Source organism: Manacus vitellinus, unplaced genomic scaffold (genome assembly GCF_001715985.3).
Source record: "Manacus vitellinus isolate BGI_N305 unplaced genomic scaffold, ASM171598v3 scaffold_4_pilon, whole genome shotgun sequence".
Taxonomy (NCBI): Eukaryota; Metazoa; Chordata; class Aves; order Passeriformes; family Pipridae; genus Manacus; species Manacus vitellinus.
Genome location: NW_021940604.1, coordinates 6,381,983 through 6,401,640, shown reverse-complemented (window position 1 = coordinate 6,401,640; position 19,658 = coordinate 6,381,983). Strand labels below are relative to the sequence as shown.

General features: G+C 37.5%; 1 protein-coding gene across 1 annotated transcript in view; it reads left to right on the top strand.

Moving 5' to 3' along the window:
• TMEM242 (transmembrane protein 242) overlaps positions 1-11,291 on the top strand; it is a 26,229-nt gene extending 14,938 nt beyond the window's left edge. Inside the window, exon 5 of the mRNA XM_029962723.1 lies at positions 10,066-11,291. Coding sequence (XP_029818583.1) covers positions 10,066-10,164 — 99 coding nt within the window. The 3' untranslated portion in view covers positions 10,165-11,291. The remainder of the gene's footprint in view (positions 1-10,065) is intronic.
• Positions 11,292-19,658: the final 8,367 nt, after the last annotated feature.

Sequence of the window (19,658 nt, the reverse complement as noted above, 5' to 3'; positions counted from 1 at the left end):
CGTGGCGTCGGCAGGAACAGCCGCGCCGGCAGCGCCCGTCCTGCGCCTGACCCTGGAGCATGGAGGGGTTGGGTCGTCTGAGAACCACCCTGGCTTTTAGACAAGCAGTGGGAAGCGGCGTTGCCCCTAGTTAGAGGCCATGGTTTCACTGGGTATCGTTGACAAAATGCTGCGGCTTTTGGGGTTGGGGGATGTGTTTTCTATGAGCCTGGATTATTGACGGGATAGTGAGTGATTGATGAAAATATATATTACCCTAAGGTTTGTGAATGTTTAAATTATCTTGTCATCGCTTGCAAAGTCAGAGATGAAACGACGGGAGTAAAGTGGAACAATATTTCCTTGATGAGTTTATAATTGCTGTAATTAATCTGTGTCAGCAGTCGCGACTGCTCAGCAGTTTGTGTTGTGCCATAAAACTGAAGCCACAGTTCAGGATACCTTGTCCTTACACCTTCTGAGACAACCTGTGTTTGCTATAGAAGCAAATCGTTGCTAAGATCTCTTCCAGGCACTGAGGTGATGCACTAGCTTTGGTGATACGAAATTTTTATTTAATCTTTGTGGTTTATTGGTTCTTAAAACAGTGCTATGACAATGCGTACTTCCACCTCTTAACAGGCTTTATTGTTAAAGGTGGTTCCCTGGAGCTTTACAGTCTGCTGCTTTTTATGCTAGCATCAAAACCCAGGGGTGATAGTAAGTAACTGATCCTTATGTCTTGGTAAGGAATGTAAAAGATTTTACGCTGTCTCAAGTTGGGTTGTTAATATCCCCTGACTGCAGTTGCCACTGTTTTAATCTGAGGACAGGCTGGTTAAGTAATAAACCCTACTAAATTCCACTCAACTGTTATTCTGAAATGGAGAATTGATGGATCAGTGAGGACTTGGTTTGAAAATGGTTTAAGTTCTGTTTTTCAATGGTGGAAAAGAGAAATCTTCTTTTTAAGAACCTAGAAGATGGTGGTTATCTGGTTTTATATTGTACATCTTGAAAAAAATAAACAGCTATCAGTAATAGTCAGACTTTTTTAACTTGTTTACTGCAATCTGTTAGGAAAATACATTTAAATATATGTATCTGTCCACCTTTGATTATCCCTGAACATAGAAGCTCTGTCTATATTAGCAGGTATCATTGACCAGCAGCACTGGGGCAGACTGAGGACCTGACATCTACAGCCATTCCAGGAATTTCAAAATTTGGACTGACACTGGCCTTGTCCCGTGTCTTGAATGCCTGTTTGCACTTGGACTATGTTATATGCACTTCTAGAAGGCTTCTTCAGTTTCGTTTCACCCTAAAGATGCCCAAGTCATGCATTTTGAGACTGGTCAGCAGTACACAAACTCATGGCCAGTAAACATGAACAACCAGGAGATTTGCTTCCAAGGAGCATCCTGATCTGAACCCAAGACTTATCCAGACACACCCACAGGCTTCCTCTCTGAGGCACTTTACAACATAGAAGGACATGTGCTCTGTTAAACACAAACTTAATAATTGACATCTGGCTTGAAACAAAATGGCACCACCTTTTTAAGAAGTTTATTTGCTATTTAACTATTTCCACATCATGGCACTATCTTCCATGGCATTATCTTAGAAGTTTTGAGCTTGCAGCCTCAGAACCCTGTAGCTACCCAGTGCTGATGCAGTGGGATGACTGTTTTCTGGTGCAAAACACAGCAGTACTGAAATAAATTTTGTAGAAAAGATTGGGTTTGGCTAATTTATAATTTCAGGTTTTTTTAAAGTTGAATAGTACTTGAAACATCTTATTTCAAGATTCTCTATTTAAAATGTTCAGGGAAGTTTTAAATTTTCAGTTAAAGGGTAAATGGTGTTTCACTCAGTAAAAAATGTTAAAAGTAAAATACTCAAAGTTATCTTAAAACCCCTGTTGTTACAGTTGAACTAAACGAGTATTTTCATGGAAGTTTCTAAACCTTTCTTATTTTATTTACCTATTCTACAAGTGTTATGATACACGACACCTTTTTATTGCTTGGAAAAATGTTAGTTTCACAGAATCACAGAAGAGTTAGGGTTGGAAGGGACCTCTGGAGATCATCTTGTCCAACCACCTTGCCAAGATAGGGTCACCTAGAACAGATGACACGGTTTTCTAGAAGTTTTCTAGAAGTTATGGTTGAGTTGTAAACGCTTGTTTTTAATTAAACTTTCAGCTATAGAGTACTTGACAGATACTTAAACATACCTATGAGTGTCTGGTGTTCTCTTTTTCTTTTTTTTTTTTTAACTGTCAGTGATTATGAACCTTCTTTTAAAAACAGAACAATGCCCCCAGCCCTTGTAGACTGAAACTTACAACAATTAACAAACAAGATAAATTACACTTTAAAAGCCCTTTTACTCTTCATGCCCTTATTAAATTAGGTTTCATTTCCTCACAAATAAAAGCATTCTTTGTCCCATAGGAAAAGGACCCATATGTAGATTTGTGAGATTCTGATTGTTGCTTCCACATCTGTTCCATGAAAAGCTGGAAAAATAGTGAGAAGAATTGCTTAGCAATTTGTGACTAATATAGTTATAAAATATTAGTTTATCATTTTTATGGTGTCTCCTAATGAAATATCTTGTTTTTCATTGATCTTAACCTTTAAAATGTTAAGAGTCTAAAACTATTGCATGGCTGTAAAGAGATGTCTAAAACAATTCAAAGCAATACAGAGAATGTATGCTTGCCTTGGCTTTGTTGGTAAGGATATTTCCTAAGCAGGCTGCTCTTCTCTAGAGGAAATCTAACCTCTAAATCACCATTTTAAGTATAAAAAATGACATCCCCCTGCTTATTTCGAGAGGTATTTGATATAATTTTGGGAAAGTATAGTCATAGGCACAGTATAAATACAAAGCAGTATTGGCTTTAAGAGTGGATTAATTTAAAATAGAAGATGAGAACATGGAGACATAGTCTTCAAAAATTACTGGGTTTTGCATCTGTAAATAGTACTAAGATTTATAAATCTCAACTAAATATAGGCATATTGCAGTGGCTGAAATTCTTATGCTGTTTCATATATGGACAAATGTTGCCGTAAAAGCAGCATATCTCCTAAAATAACTATAAGAGTCATCCTACAGTCATTAAGAGATTTTTTGTTGTTATTTGTTTTTAATTCTTGTTGTATCTGTCACATAAGTATTATTAATGAAGTTTCTATTCCCTATCATACACATTTCTTATCGCATAACAAAAACTTATCTTCTCCTTGCTATTTCATGATCACATATTTCTATATAAATCAAATCTGCCCTTTTTTTGATGTTCTTTTATTTCCTCAATACTTATTCAAACTCAAACTCTTAGAAAGAAGAAGGAATACTAGTACAAGTTAGCATTTCCTGTTTATACTGGATTTTTCTGTACTGCTTATATTGCCTAATTAGTTTGGTTTGGAGAAGCCTTGTCTCCACACATATGTTCTGCTAGTATTTTATCCAAGAAGAGAAAAAAAAAAGAAACCAGTGAACTTCACTGTATACTTGATAAGGCAGACTGCTTATTCAAGGATTAAGATCATAATTTTCCTATTGGAAAGCTGCTACATGTGCTTTATAAATAGGGACAGCTGTAAGCGAGTATTTCAAGAATATGGGAAGACTGTAACTGTAGCTGTTTTGAGGAATGACTCTTTTGTGCTGTGAGAGCTGTTAGCTGCCACCAGTGTGCTAAGAAGCTAGAGAAAACAAAACCACGTTCAGCCTATGGTCCAAAATGCCTCTGTGAAGCAGTCCCACATCACCCTAAGTGGACGAGTGGGTCGATCCACTTCTTGATCACATAAAACTGTAAACTGTACATGTACCATTAAAATCTGAATCAAAGCTTCTATGATGGGTGCCAATTATTCATGCTACATCTTGGTCCCACGGCATCTTCTGAAGAGTTTTGGGGGTGTGCTGACCCTTTTCCCAGCCTTGGATCTTGCTTGTGGATGATACATATAATGAATTCATGGACATATAGAGTAAAAGAATTACTCAGATTGCCCTTTTCAGGAACAGCCTGCTTGCAGACAATTCGTGTTTTGAATGTAATTCAGAACTCTGAATTACAGCACAGAAGAGTTTATAGGATTGGGACACTCATCCTGAGATTTTGGGTCTATTAACCAGCTAGCTTTATACAATTGGATATTTAACTACTTTAAATTTAAAATTATTTCAAGATTAATTTTTCAAATTACCCAGGGTGACTAAGGGGTAATGACTAATACACCATAATAGACTAATCATGTGGATGTCCTTTCCAGGCACCCAGATTTGAAAGTAAGATTCTGCAGAAATAAATGGCATATTCCTCAGTGATATCAGCTTCATTCTAAACAGTGATGGTCCTCTCTCCCTGTAAAGTTCACTTAGGTTATTTTTGTGTTATTTTTCTTTTAAAAAGTGCAGGACATATCAGGACACTTACACAAGATTTATAGAGATAAAATTGTGGAAAAATATGTGTTTGTTTAATGTTAGTCACTGTAAATAACCCTCTGATTTCAAAGAGAATACTCAGCACTGCATATGGTTAAGCATATGTGTAAGCCTCCATGAGACAGGGGGCCAGTAGGAGCTCTCGACTTCTCTAGATGGTTTAACAAAATTCTGCTGCTGCTTTTCTCTATGCACACCTGAAACACTGGAATCAGCAAACTGGTGGTGAACAGCATACTGTGACAGTACAGTGTAAAGTAGTTAAATTTTAGGATGTATACTGCCAGGATAGACCCTCTAAGGGACTTTTTAAATAGACCTGTATTTCTGAATAATCTAGGCATTCATGATGCCTTTGCCAATGAAGGGCAAGATCTAAGAATGTGAACCAGGGCTGTATTTTCCATGCTTATTTCAGAGGTCAGCAGGCACACCAACACAGAGTGACCTGCAGTGAGTGCCCCATTTACACTGAGAAAAGGCAAATCACCTTCAGCTGACAGACCGGCTGCTCTGCTCTTCAGTGCTATAAGGGTTCAGCACTTGCTGTTTTCTACAAATAACTTGCTACTTCTGTATGTGGCCCTTGGTAATCATTTGCTAACAAGGGCAAGAGCAGTCATTTTAAGATTTGGGAAAAGGTGGCAAGAACAGTCCTCACTGGTGCTTTTAAATCGAGGGCAGCCTGCCTCATCTTTGAGCCTTGTGAAATGGAAGATGGCTGTGAACAGAGGGCATGCACATACTGTATTCTGCTGCCAGTTGATATCCCAGTTCAGGGCATCTAACCTCGTTTCACTTGGAAGCTAATGTAAGCAGTTCTTACTGATACAAGTACTAAAATAGGAAACTAATAATTCCTAGAATCTGGGTTGGCTTATTATGAATGTCAGACACTAAAGAGAACATTTCTTCGTAAAACTTTCATTCTTGGATTCAAATAGACTCTTTTAGCCCCTCTTCCATTCATTTTAATATGAGCGGCCATGTAAGTGCTCTCAGTAATAGTGCTCTCCCAATTTTTGTGTGACATTCTGTCAACGATGTACATTAAAAAGAGATTATTAAATGGATGATGCTTTTAGGTACCCATATTTTTGCCATCTGAGGCAGGATCATTAGGTTAAGATAAGAAAATAACAGTGATCTGTAGCTATTACAGATTATTTAATGCAGTAAGGTAGATGATATCCTTTTAGAAAGAAGCCTGGCAGAGGTAGAACAGTTACTGTAATTTATTTGGCAAGAAAAAACAGCATCAAGTCTTTGCAATATCTGTGACAAAAAAATAAAATTCACTTGAGTGAAATTCACTTCAGAGAGTTGCCTGCAGGAATGGAGCATGCTGGAATGTTAAGAAATGTGTTACAAATCGTTCATGTGCCACTGGGTTCAGGAGCAGCAACTGAGAGAGTGGCCTGTGATACTGAAGACAGCAGAAAGAGGTAAAATACATTCAGCTTTTAGCACTTGGTTTACTGCACTATTAGTTGAAGACATTATCACAGTTGAACCAAGTGCCCCAGTGTCAGTATGGCTGACAATAATAAAGAGGCAGCCCTTTCACCGAATTATTTCAAAACGTTCCAGTACTTAATACATAGCGCATTACCTCTTGTAATTAAATTAATGCCTTCTGATTTGAGTCCACTGATGTGTGTATTGTGAAATCTGGAGGAAATATAAGAGAAGATTTCCAGGAGGGGAGGAGAGGGGAGAAGAGACCTCTTGAGTGGCAAGTCTACTAAAAAGAAAAGGCAAAGCAAGACACAGATTACTAATTGCAGCATTTCCCTCGTCAAGAAGTGTACTTGTTCCCTGAGAGTTAAAGCAGGTAAAGACAAGGTCCTAATTCTTGAACCTCAATTGTGCAATATTAATAGAACATAAGGCTGATCCATCATCTTCACAAGAAGCTCACCACACTACAGGAGGACTGGGTGCTGGTAAGCCCAGTTTGTTGAAAGGCTGATTTACATGTTTAGTGAACGAATTTTGCTTTCGCTACAAGGATCCTCTGAAGTTGCAATGGGCCTAGTACGATACTGTCAACTAAATGCAAGCAAGAATAACCCCAGGGCCAGTATGAGTTACTTCAGAGGCCAAATTTAGTCCTAAATACATTATATATAAATATTTATTTATCTATTTATTTATCTCACTGCGAGAGAAGGGACAGGAACTTTGGGATGTGATTTCCATGGTTATTTGTGTGTGTATACACCAGTTCTGTTACATCAGAGAACAGTTCTTTTCCAAAGCTTTCTCCATGGTTTTAGGCACTGTTGTAAGTGAGCTTTAGAGAAGCTCTGAGGATAGGGAAGACAGTGATTTGAATTTGGAGGTACATTCAGGAGAGCAACAAGCACAAAGTGTGGAAATGAAGGAAGAAACTCAAAAGCTGATATTCAAGGAACAGAAGAGAAAGGGGAAGATACCTTAGAGGTATCTTTCAAAGCCCCAGTGAAATATTGTACTAACTTTCATGCTAGGAGGAGAGGGAGAGGGGGAAAATAGACGTCCATGACCAGTACTAATTAAGTTGTGTGATGTATTACTACTGAGAACTCAAAAACTTGTTGAGAGAAATAATCAGTTGCAATATCTTTTAACTGGTATAGAAATGAAAACTTCCAGTAAGAGTTAGTAGCTGTGACATTTGTATTGGGAAGAAATTGGGCCTGTTTAGACATACTGTGAAGTCATGTATTAATGAGGCCCATGCCAGTCACTGCAGATAATGTCCTTCTTAAAGAGCTGACAGCCTAAAGTGTTACACTGAGAAAGAGCTGACAACCTAAAGCATTACACTGACAAGGCAATGCACAGTGGTGATCAGCTTGGCAGTGTGATTTATTGAAATAGCTCACTGCCCAGGAATCACAAAGGAAGAAGATTTGTGGACAACTGTGTCCACATGGTCAAAGTTGTGTGTTGCGAACGGGAAACTATTTTTGTGCAGAGGGAGCTTGTGGAAAAGGGCAGGCAGGAGAGGAAGAGGTAAATGGTAAATGAGACTTTGAGTCTGGCATCAGTTACAAAGTGGTTTTACAAATAAGCATCAAAATGTGGGAAGACAAGGCTGAGGAAATTTCTCAGGGAGTCTTAAAAGCAAAAGAAAGATATTGAATATTTCAGATTTGGTCCACGTGTTAAGGAAGAATTGCTTTTCCAGGAAATGAGTTGCTTTTACCTGCAGAACATAAATTAGTGTTCTGAGAGGAGAAAAATCTGTCTAATATTCTTAAATCTGTAGCTGCTAGCAGTGTTTTAGTGCTTTCTAAATAAATACCTTTTTTCTTTCAGAACAGAGCTGTAGAGTTTTATTTCCCAGACAAGCTTGCTTTTTGCATTCGAGAGTTAGGGTCTGTCATGTTAGTAATTATAAGGTGAGAGTGAGGAATCACGGTTGTTTTCTGAATAGCTCCTCCACCCACCATCTTTTTGGAGGCTTTATAGAATTGCTTTTAGTTCCCCTTTGATTTTTTTGTGTCTTTAGTGAAGTAATAGAGGTGTCCACTTATGAGTATGTCATTTAAATTTTACCCTAAAAGAAATTTAAAAGTCTTGAGTTTAGAAACAGCCAAAAAAATCCACATTGCGCCAGATCATTAGCTGATATAAAATGTTTTTACCAATAGAGCTACAGCATTTTCCATCAGGTTAGTATCTGACCATTCTTGTGTTACTAAACATCCAGAGAGTACTTAGAGTGAGATGAAAGAGCAGAAGACTTGAATCACTCTTTAGGAAGCAAAAAATGTTTAGTAAATTGAATACTTTCTGAACATCAATGAACTGGGATAACTTAATTACAGAGAACTGGAAAAAACAGCTAAGCCAATGCTCCTAAAACATTTACTACTGTAAATACTTGTATTTAATTGTCAGCAATTGTTTAATGTAATCTGGGCTGTTTCCCTTTGTCAGCTCTGATACTGGTGTTTATTATTCTTGGAAACGTTTACTGTCTATGAGAGCTTCTCAGTTTTAAATAAGAAGCAAAAATGTTAGTTTAAGAACAATTGTGGGTGATTGCCAAGATTTTTAAAAACCAAGAACAAATAATTAATCAAAACAGCTATGTGATCAGAATGAAATACAAAACAGAGAGCAAATTAGTTTTTATTTAAGAACAAAATCAGGATAAAGCAAAAAGGATGATTTGGCTCTGAATTTTCCTTCTACTTTATATAACATATATTTTTGTTTGATTAACAATACCCAGGCGTTATTAGACAATAACTAGAGTTCTAAAATGTTTTCATCCATCACATTTAGCTATTGTCTTAGTAAAGGATTGGTAATTTCTTTGTAAATTGTTTCATTCTTTGTATCAGCTGTAACTTGAGTAGTTGCGTTCCAGCAGCATTTCTCTAAAGAATACCAGTTCTTTGTGAGAATTATTCATACACAAGGACTTGAACCGAAAATGGCCCAAAGGTATTTGTAAAAATACTGATGACCCATAGCACACAAAACATAGGCATATTAGAGAAGATGCCTGTGTGGCTGTTTGGAATATCTAGGTTTCCTGGAACCTCTCTGTGGGACATAATGCCTGAAACAGCATTTGGTCTACAAGAGGTCATTGCATCCAGTACTTGCATACCACATCCTGTTTTCTCTGTGTGAATGTCACAGATTCTGTAGAGCTTCCTAAAAATAGCAGTCCAAAACTTCCCCTGTACATCCTGCTGTTTGTGTAATAGGAGTTTCACTGACTTGGTTTTTCCATGCCTATCCTTTAAAAATGTAAATGTACATTTTTAAATATGTAAAAATACATGTGAATACATGTAAAAATCTTGGAAGAAGGAAACTCAACAGTTGTAAGTATTATCTTCAAATATATGACTTTTATATAAAAGAATTTTCAGTTCTGGCCTTCCAGGACTATTGAATCAGACATTGGTGATAAAATACTCAGCATAAATATAAATTATAAATACCATATATGTTATATAGATATACTTCCTCTTTCACATCATGTTAACAACCGTGAAAGAAAAGCTTGGTCCTGTGTATCATTATGAATCTTGTTTTCCTTCCTACTACTATATACTTCTGAATGAGACTTTGTTTTGTCACTTGTGTCTGTGTGGTGGGATAAACCTAAGCTGTCAGAGCTGACCAGTATTTTCTTTAACCCTTGTTTTAAAATCCTTGAACACCCCTACTGAATCTTTCATCCATTACAAGTGTAGAAAAAGGCACTGCAGTCAAAATATGAGCACATTCTATGGAGGTAATTTTCCTCCAAACAGAAACATTTTAAATATGTGTGTGTGTGCGTCTGTGTGTCTGTGTGTAGTAGTTCATAAAACAGTAGTGACTCCTTCAGGCAAGCAATCCAAATCAGTCACCCCAGTGTGGTGCTTTAGAAGGGGTAATTGTTGTGGGTCCCTTCATGGTTTTTTCACTTTTCCAATTGAACCAACGTAATCAGAGGGAAAGTCTTAATTTTCTGTTATTTTAAAAGTTTTTTTACCTCTTCTTTACCTCACACAGGTTCTTTTGTTGAATAAGCCTGGGGTTTATGGTGCAACTTTATTTGCTTCTTATTAGCAGTTAACTGATTTTATTTTTAAATCTCTTTTATAGATGAAAGAATTCCAAACTAAGATGCAGTCAATCTTTCCAGCAATTCCTAAAAATAGTGAGTCCACTGTTGAATGGGAAAACTTACTTAAATCCAAATGAAAGAGTTGGAGCCATTTGGAGATGTCTCTTTCAGCAAGAATGGGAGTGGAAGTAGCAGAAGTGTACCCTCTGGAAAAGGAAGAAGATTCAGACTGAGCAAGTTACTGACTGAGTTCACTGAACCTGGGAATGCCAGTTAACATCTGGCAGCAAGGGAATTAAAAAAAAAACAAAGCCAAACAATTTATACTGCACATATAAAAAAGTTTGCTGTAGTTGATTTGTGAGAAAATGAACCCTCCAAGCTAAGTTGGATTCAGCTTGAAGAAAGACTTTTATCAAGGCTTACAGAAAAAAATTATCTTCATTAGTAAATACATGGACATAATCCCAGTAAACTCCTATCCCATCCTGCATTTCAAGAATTTTATGACATTTCTCTAGGAAACAAAAGAACAGTACTTTCAGTGATTTGTACGTGACCTATTAGTAATATAACCATCAAGTCAATTATAACAGATCTGTTGCTGGGCCTGAAGATAAAGCATACAGTGCACTATTCAAAAATAAAGAAGATATTTAAATTTGCAACAGAGGAAGTATCTAAACTAAAATATTTTTCTATGTCTGAATGTAAAGTTTAAAACACCCAATATGCAAGTAGTGACCTACTGAGCTCCTCTGCAGAGCATCAGAAGAGATCTCTACAAAGTGCACTGTTTTGTCAGCATTATACTAATTTTTTTATTGGATCCCACAGTAATGAATCTGATCGTTTCTATGTAAGTCTCTACTATATTTGTATATCACTTGAAATAGTAAGTGAAAGAAGGTGTAAAACAGTGAGACACCCAGTCTATCCTACACAAATATTTTCATCTAAGAATGTGTATGAGCAGGGCTAGTTTTTCTGTGTGTTTCTGTCATTTCTGTGGCTCTTCCACCAGTGGAAGCCATGCGTCATTTTCCACACTGCAGTAATCTCATGAAGTGTGGGTGTAAACTAGAAAGAATAATGTCTTACTCAAATGTTTTATTTGAAGAACTGAAGATCTGTAAAAATGCAGAAATAAAAAAAGTGCTATCAGTGAACAATCCTTTGTTGCTCAGTTGTCAGATTTTCTTATTAATTGCACACAGTCCAGTTAGTCAGTTGTCAGATTTAATAAAGCCCTCTTAAAACCTGTCTTTTGTGATTAAGTCTTTTATTCCTAGGAAAGAACATGAAAAAAAGCTTTAAATGTCAGATGAATAATAGGGAAGTATGGTTTTCCTATGAAACATGACACTAAAATAGTATCTTTAAAACAATTGAAGTGTAATAGTTGACATCTTTTCCAGAGCTTGATGCTTGTAATTCAACATTAAATAAATTGTGGTGAATACTGCCATCATATACACATGAAAAATGATACTATTTTCATATTTCTGTTAGTTTTGTGAGAATGGTGATACCTGTATTGCTTACATTTAGGCATATTAATGCTGAGTTACCAAGTTCAACAAGTAGCTGTGTCATTAAAACTGGTCAAGTACTAAAGTGAACTAAATAAATGCAAATTGCATGATGCCCTTAAGGTTACTTACTTTTAGTTTCTAAGATGGGATTCAGGTCATCTGTCTTTATCTGGATTAAATAACTCACCTAAATCAGTCATCTAAAGTTCCTTGCACAGTCAGTGGAGAAGGACAGGACTGGTCAGAGCGTGGCTTGCACTGAACTAAAATGAATCCCTGTTCCTGGAACTGTACAAGGCATCTGATCTGACCTGCTGGCTGCCTCTGAAGAGAGCTGTCCTACCCTTGCTTGCCTCCATCAGCACAGTGACTGCATGTGAACACAGTTCAGGAGAAACTCAGAAGTAAAATGATTGGTTTTCTAGTGCTTTAGAGCTCTGAGGATAGGGAAGTAGCAAATCTTGGCACAAGAGAACTGTCCGTTCAGGTAATGGTTAGCCATTGGATCAGTGTAACTGTATTATAAAAAAAAAATCCCCTATGACAGATAAAGTAAATTAAATCTGGAGGTACCCAGTTATATGGGCATAGTAGATGATGCTCTTCAAAAAATCCTAGCACAGTGAAATATACAGACAGAAATATTTAAAATAGAATCACTTACAGGGCAAGTAGAGAGTGGTGAAATAAATCCATGTTGAATATAAGGCTGAACATTACACATGTTTCAAAGATAGAGGAAATCATAGATCGTCATATTCCAAGCTTTATTCAGTGCTTTTGGCTAGAAGTGGATTTTCTGTAGATAATGGTTTGTGTAGAAGAGTGCAAACATAATATAGGAGTAAATCAAGTCTCAGCTGACATGAAAAACATGAGAGATCTTGGGTATTTGTTATTGCACTGTGAAGCTCTCTTCAATTGAACGTTTCTGCTGGTTTTGTGATGGTTCATTTTTTCTTTTTATGAAAATATTTGGCGAAGAGTTACTGGAAACCACAACAAAACACAGAAGAAATAGAGGGGAAGAGTACCTGGTACGCCAATAGCAGCTAGATACCATAGTGTATGTAGTTATTGAAGCTGAGCAAATAAAATTAGGGAAAAAACAACACCAGACAATAGACATTAGAAAAAATTGAATTTTAAGTGTTAAATACTAGAACTAGATACTGGCACAAAAAAGCTGATGGGTCAGTGGCTCCCAAATTGCTTTCTTTTATTTAAAAGTTTTCTTACTCTCTCTGCATCAGGGGAGTATAAGAACAAAACATGGAAAAAGTTTATTTTCATCATCAACTTTTCCTGTGCAAAAAGTTACACTGAAGGTGATGTTTGCAACTCTGTTATTCAAAGTGGCTAATGTAGAATAGCCACAGTGAGTTTCAAGTTGATTCAAGTCACTCTTCAGCTGATCTCTGTTTCATTTCCACTGATTTTCCTCCGACTTTTTGGTGACATTTAGTTACAGCAATAATGGGGGCTCCGTATGTTCTTAAAATTAGCTTGTAGGCTAATGCTTAATAATCCATGAGCTCCCTCCATATTACTATGTTGCTTAGAAACAAAAGACAAATAGGAAAACAGTGATGAAAATGTATGGCAAATGGCTGTGCAAGAAGCAGTGATGGGCAGGCTGCTCTGCTATTCTTGTGCTTACTGAGAGAGCCTCCACAGCCCCAAAGTCAGTAACAGTGTCTTTGGTGTAGGAGGTTGCAAATAAAGACAAACTGGAAATGTTTGTTTAAGTTGGCCTATTGCCCACTCTGACAAAAAAGTCTCAGGGGCTTTTGCTGTGATTTTTGTCACATATGGCACCTGCTGACTTAAGCCAGGCTTGTAAGAGCTCGTTTTTTTAGAAAATGCAGGTCACCTAGTATACACACAGAACAGAATAGCCTTCAATATTTAGGCTGTCATTCAAAAATCTCCAGAGAGTTACATGCCTGAAACGCAATTAAGGATGAAGAGCTGAATCAACACTGCAAGAGTGGTTGCCGAATTTCTAGGCGTTTCAAACCTGATAGGCCAGAAAACAATCCCATCTGGGCAAATGGCCTATTTTAGCAACCGGGATTAAGCTGACAGAAGTTTTCTGCAATTCGTCTATTTCTTTAATAGTGGGGACATATTGTTTAATTAGGTAATGGGAAAAAAAAACATTTAACATCTAATACGATCCTTTATGTGGTGCACCATCTGCGTATTGTGTGCCGAATGTCCCTAGCTGTGGGAGAGAGGAAAACATGAAGAATTTCAACCTTGTCTTCTTTACTGCCATTATCTTGGGGAAGTATGATAAATAATCATATTTATATTCTGGACCATATACAAGTTAAATCAACCTATTAACCAGAAAGACATCCTTCAGGGACTTTGGAAGGCACAAAAAAAGACATTGTCTCCCCATAAGCAATCCATTCCATGGGCACTGAGCACTAGAAACTTAGAATGGAGTGAACAAGACAAGTTATGTTTCCTTCCACATATAGATAAAGCTATTTGCAGAAACTTTAGTGAAACATACTTGGGGACTAATCCTGAGATTTTGGAAGGGAACAGATTAGCTCTTGTAGACTGTTATGCAGAAAGTGTAATTTTTAATCCTCCATGTCCAAAATCTATCAGTTTTATTTGATTGAACACTTGTTTCTATGAAAGACATTTTGCTGTTAATTCAAACTTAGAGATAATCAGTTCAGTTATTCATCAGCCTGACAATTGGGGATCCTACTCTCCTTTAAATCTGAGGTGTTATCTGATCATCAGCAGAGCAGGAAGGAGATGGTTAACAATGAACAATTTGGGTATAGGCACAGTTCTTCCTCTGTGACTTCTAGCCCTCACTATAGCTAGCCCACACTCACCTGCCAGCATAAGGCTTTCCCCTCCTAAGGGAGGAGGTGCATCAGTCACTCGCTCCAAAGAGTTTAAGCAGTTGGTGCCATCCACTCTGCAGCACAATGCACCAAGTCACAGGAAAGTTTCCCAGGCCAAAGCTCTATTACATATGTATGGTTGAGGAACATGCAGGAACAGTGTCTGCCTTGTTAGCTCCTGATGAAGCTGTTCATTCAATGTAAATAACACAATAATTATTACACCAGAGAGAAAGTGAAAAAAACTGAAGAGCTGATATGACAATTTTGTGGCCAAGCTGTTCACTTGGGATAGGAAAGGGTAAAGTTCAAGAATAATTAACATAAAGGGGGCACAGCTTCAAGAGTGGAGAGGGATGCCTCCTGTGTTGGATGTGCCCCAGAATAGCCTCCTGGGACATGAAGACCTTTTTCAAATTTAATGCTTCCTGCTTTGCTCTTCCTAACAAAAAAATAAATAACTCAGAATGAGAACATTTACTTTCATGGTTGGTTGGATTTTTCCAGTGCAGAAACGTTTCCTGTATTCTCCCCTAAAAGAAATATTTTCACCACAAGACTGAACTCATTTTTATCGTGCACCACTGGACTTGATTTGCATTTGTCTCTTCTGTAAGGCCTCTGGAGTTCTTGCAAGCAATAGTAACTGATTAAACTCAATTCCTGATTCCCATCCTTCCCCTTGGCTGTTGGACTATGACTTTGTATTGATAAAATGTGCTGGACAGGTTATTGTTTTCTACTCTGCTTGGTTACACAGCTTATTTACTATTTGGTATGACTTACCTGAAGAGTACTATGGAGATGATATGGAGAAAGTCTGGGATCCACTCATATGTCTGAGTCTGGTTCGTTGCTTTCATACTCTATAGTCCTACAGAGACATATGTAGATCCATAGCAGTTCTTTGTTACTTCTCCTTTCACTTAGATATCTTTTTTTTTTTTAAAGAATGAAAAAAAAGGACAAGTTGTTTTAGATGTGTGGATTTTTGATGCTTACAGTGAGAGCTTTATTGATAATGGATAGAGAGACCATACTAACAAATACTTTTTCAGCCCTTTAAAGGGGAAGGGTTTTCAGATTGGGCACACAGTGTTATCTGGCCTTTTTTTTTTTTTTTAATTTTGTCTTGCTACATTATGCAATGTGTTTGTAGGTTCTGTGTGACCACAGTGTGGCTCTGCTATAGAAATCTGTTCTTATGGGTCACAGGTTTATTTTGATATCATTTATGAGTACTCACTATGAAGTACAGAAAATTCACTGCAGTGATCCTGTCAAAAAATGAAAGCTCACACACATATCAGGGATGACTTGCTTGATGCCAAACACTAATCTGATGTTAAAGTACAATGCAACCAAAACCAGTATTGCTTGCAACCAATGCTTTTCAATGGAAGTACTGGATTTCTATTCTCAATTCCTCTAGATATCTGCAGAAGCATACATTAAAATTCTCAATATTAAAACATTTAAATAAAAATTAAGTGTATCTTAAAAAATATACCACAAATTATATAATAAATAAATCTGATTTTTTAGGCCAATTGCTACTGTTATTCACAATTTATAATGATTTTGCTAGCAGACTGACAAGTCACAATAGAAACACTTATGTTTTAAGTTAAGCTGGTTTTTCCCTCTAGGTTGTTAAGTGGCATTCTTTCTCTCCAAGCTTACTGCTCTGGACCCTCACTGGCATTTAGGAAGACAAAAAATTTTCTGTGCATCAGCTTTTTTTTGCTGGCAGATAGAGAATGTTGGAGAAGAGCTTTTTGAGTTTTTGAGTCCGGGTCGGAATCCCGTGGCCCTTGGCTGGCCTGACCTCAAACCATCTATAACATGGTGGCTTTTGCTAGTGTTTTCTATGGGGTTTTGAGTTTCTTTAAAGCTGAAACTTTGAAGCTCAAAATCCTCAGAAAGAACAGAAAGAGAAACCTCATGCAAACAAATACCACTGATCTTTACACAGCTTTGATCTCTTATATATCTATAGTGCCTTTCATCATGAAGAAGCCTGATAAGATTCATAAACTGCCTTCAAAGGGAAATATCTTATCCTCTATACCACAATGTGCACACCACTGAAAACCAGTCTTCAGAGTAGATGATGACCTGTGGCATGATGCATATTAACTGACAGCAGGGCCATAATTAGCCAGTACAGAAGAACACATTATTTGGCAGGATTTGCAATGCCAGAGAAAATAGTAAAGACCTCAGATTTTGATGTCATGTTTATCTAAACTGGAAAGAGAGGCATCTTTAAAAGACTAAGGGTAATACAAGGGCAGCCTGACAGCGCGGTATCTCAGTCCTGCTCACTGCCTCAATTCCAGTTGAGGAATTCCAAACTGATCACTGCATGTGATCAGTTTGAGACTGTCCACATCCCTGGAATCTATTGTCCTGTAAGGGATTCCATGAGGAAGACACATGAGGTCCTGGCAGTGCCTGCACACATGAGCATGTATGCACACATGCACAGTGTGGTGACTGAATTCCCAGTTCACACAGGTGTCTGTAGGAGAGGACTGGCTAAGCAAGATGCCCCAGCCCTATGCCATCATGGATCTCCTCAGCTGCCCATGTAGCAACCACCCCGTAGCTCCTCTACCTTCCAAGACCCTACAAGGCAGACAGTACACATTAAGAGATACAGTGGTGAGCAGAGGAAAGAAGATGATCAAAGGGGGCAGAACAACCTTTTGTGAACCATTTAGAACTCCTGGGTGCAACAACCCCTACTGCTGGGGATGGCTCAGCAGGTGTTTTTGTTGCACCTGTCAGCAGGTGCCAGTTATGCCAACCTATCTCCAGGACAGAGGCTTCTGTATCTCTTTCAACATGCACTGGTACCTGACAAGACTTTTGCTCAGAAAATTTTATATGCACATTTCTGTTCTCTCTCCAGATTTCTCTTGAAAGTCCTGGCCTTAGGGAACCCAGCTGAAACAACTCTTCTCCCTCCTTTCCATTAGCCAGAATCTTTGATTAACTGAGCTTCCAACTCTCTGAAAATTGCAGGCACCCTTGAAGATTTTCAGGTAATTGCAGTCTCTACTGTGTTTCAAAGCTAAGGCATAGGTTACTAAACCATCTCCATAATGTCTGATCAATGAAGTGATCAATTAGGAATGGGAAAATGAGCTATGGTACAGCAAGTGGAATGGTTAATGACCTAACATGGAGAAGTCTTTTAATCTCTGACTCCCATGAGTGCATGCTGACCTGCTCCTCCACAAAGCTAGCAGGGCCCTGGAAAGTTGAAAATTACCATAAAATAGAGAACAAATGGATACTGGATAAAAATCAATTAAAACTAGAGGCATTGTAAAGATGCAGAGTGGGCTCAGGAAAAATTCCAAGTGTTTGTTTAACGGATATGTGAGATTGTTTGCCCTAGTAACTGTGTCTCTGTTTGATATGTATGAGGCTTTGAATATTTTATAACAGTGATGGCTGTGTTCACTTAAAGGCAGCTGCTTAAAAAAATTAAAATTCCAGAAAACACTTTGTCTTTCAACTCAGCATTATGTAATGGTCCAGGCTTGATACCCATTTTTCTTTGAAGGCTTTTCCTACTGATAACTTCAAAAGTGTCACCCAGGAAAGATGTTTCATCTGGAAAAAAAAGGGGTTGTTGGGTCTTAAAGATTTTGTTTTGTTTTCTTTTTTTTTTTTTCCCACTGGCAGATAATGAGTGTTAATGCTTCATCTGAAACAAAAAAATGATAGTTGAATTGGAAGAGTGCTAGAGAGGAGGGCACTGGGGAACACATTTGTGAGCCATCACACAAATTCTCTGAGAAGCCCAGGCAGAAATTCAGAACATCACATCTTAACAGAACATAATGTACTCCAGAAAGAGTAGAGATAATGTATCCTAATGTATTCAATATTTGCCTTTGATGTAAGCTTAAGCATTATTCCATATGTTTTACTCCATCACTAAATTAATTTTGGTTGGAAACCATCACACATTAATTATCAAATATGACTAAGCTCCAGCTCACTCATTTTCCTAGGTTATTTGATGCCTGCTGTGAGACAGTTACATTGCAGAATTTTGTTTATAATAGCTGTGGCTAACATGTTAGCAGTGACTCTGCCAGATTTGCCAACCATCAGGCACAAATACAATTCAGCTGTCCAGGGAGGAGGCTATATAGGAAGTGAAAGAGCTGAGCCTCATCAAACACTTTGCAGATGCATGCACAGGGTCTTCTTTAAAACAAAATAGAATAAATTAGAATCTATTTTTACAGGGAAAGAATGAACTCTTTTGGATCAAACATTTTATGTATTGCACAGCAACTACTGCAAGCAAATGCTTGAATAAAGAAGACAGAAATTTATTTAAAAAAAAAAAATGCAGTATTACAGACCACTTCATGACCTAATGCTTTACTTTGTTTTGAACAGCTTCTATGTGAATTTTCAAGAACATTTTAAATAATAGATGTGCCATAATTACAGCCTGTGTTTCTTGTGAGAGGGGGTTTTAGTATTCAGATCTTGTCATTTTAAGATCAAAGGATTTCTATTTCAGAATTCTTTTCCTTGCTGAGCTCTAGACAGACAGAATACTTCGTGAGTTGCCGGATCCCTAGCTGTTGTAAGCTCTATTACCATTAAACCAAAGTGTTCCTGAAAAATCCTTTATTACACAAGCAGCTTATTGCAGTATTGCCCATGCTTCTTGAATAGAGAAGCCCACATTTCTTCTGAAATAATCTAGGGACTATCTTGTGTAAGTGAAACTAGAGTGTTTTTCATCTAAAGAAGACTATAGAAAATTTTGAGCTAACAGTAGAATTCCATCTTTTTTTCTGTTTGCTTACTTAATTGTGCATATATGCAGTTTTTTGCAATGTTTCATCATGTCTTGTTGATCATTGGAGATCCCTGAGTTGCACAGTGAGAATATGTTTCTACAGCCAAAGAAACAAAGGGAAAAAATTTTCTTTGTTAATTCATCATGAAAAACTAATGTTTCTATCACAAACCAAAGGCTGATAAATCTAGGCACTGTTGTATGAAAAGCAACTCGTCCTGTCTCCCCCATTGGCCGGATGCCCCTACTTACAGGTGGGGGAGGCAGTGCTTAGATAGTGACAAGGGATTATACACAGCTCATATTTGGCTGTTCAAATTCAAGGCTAAATTACAAAAGTAGTCTGAGTACAATAATGTTCAAAATCACACAAACTG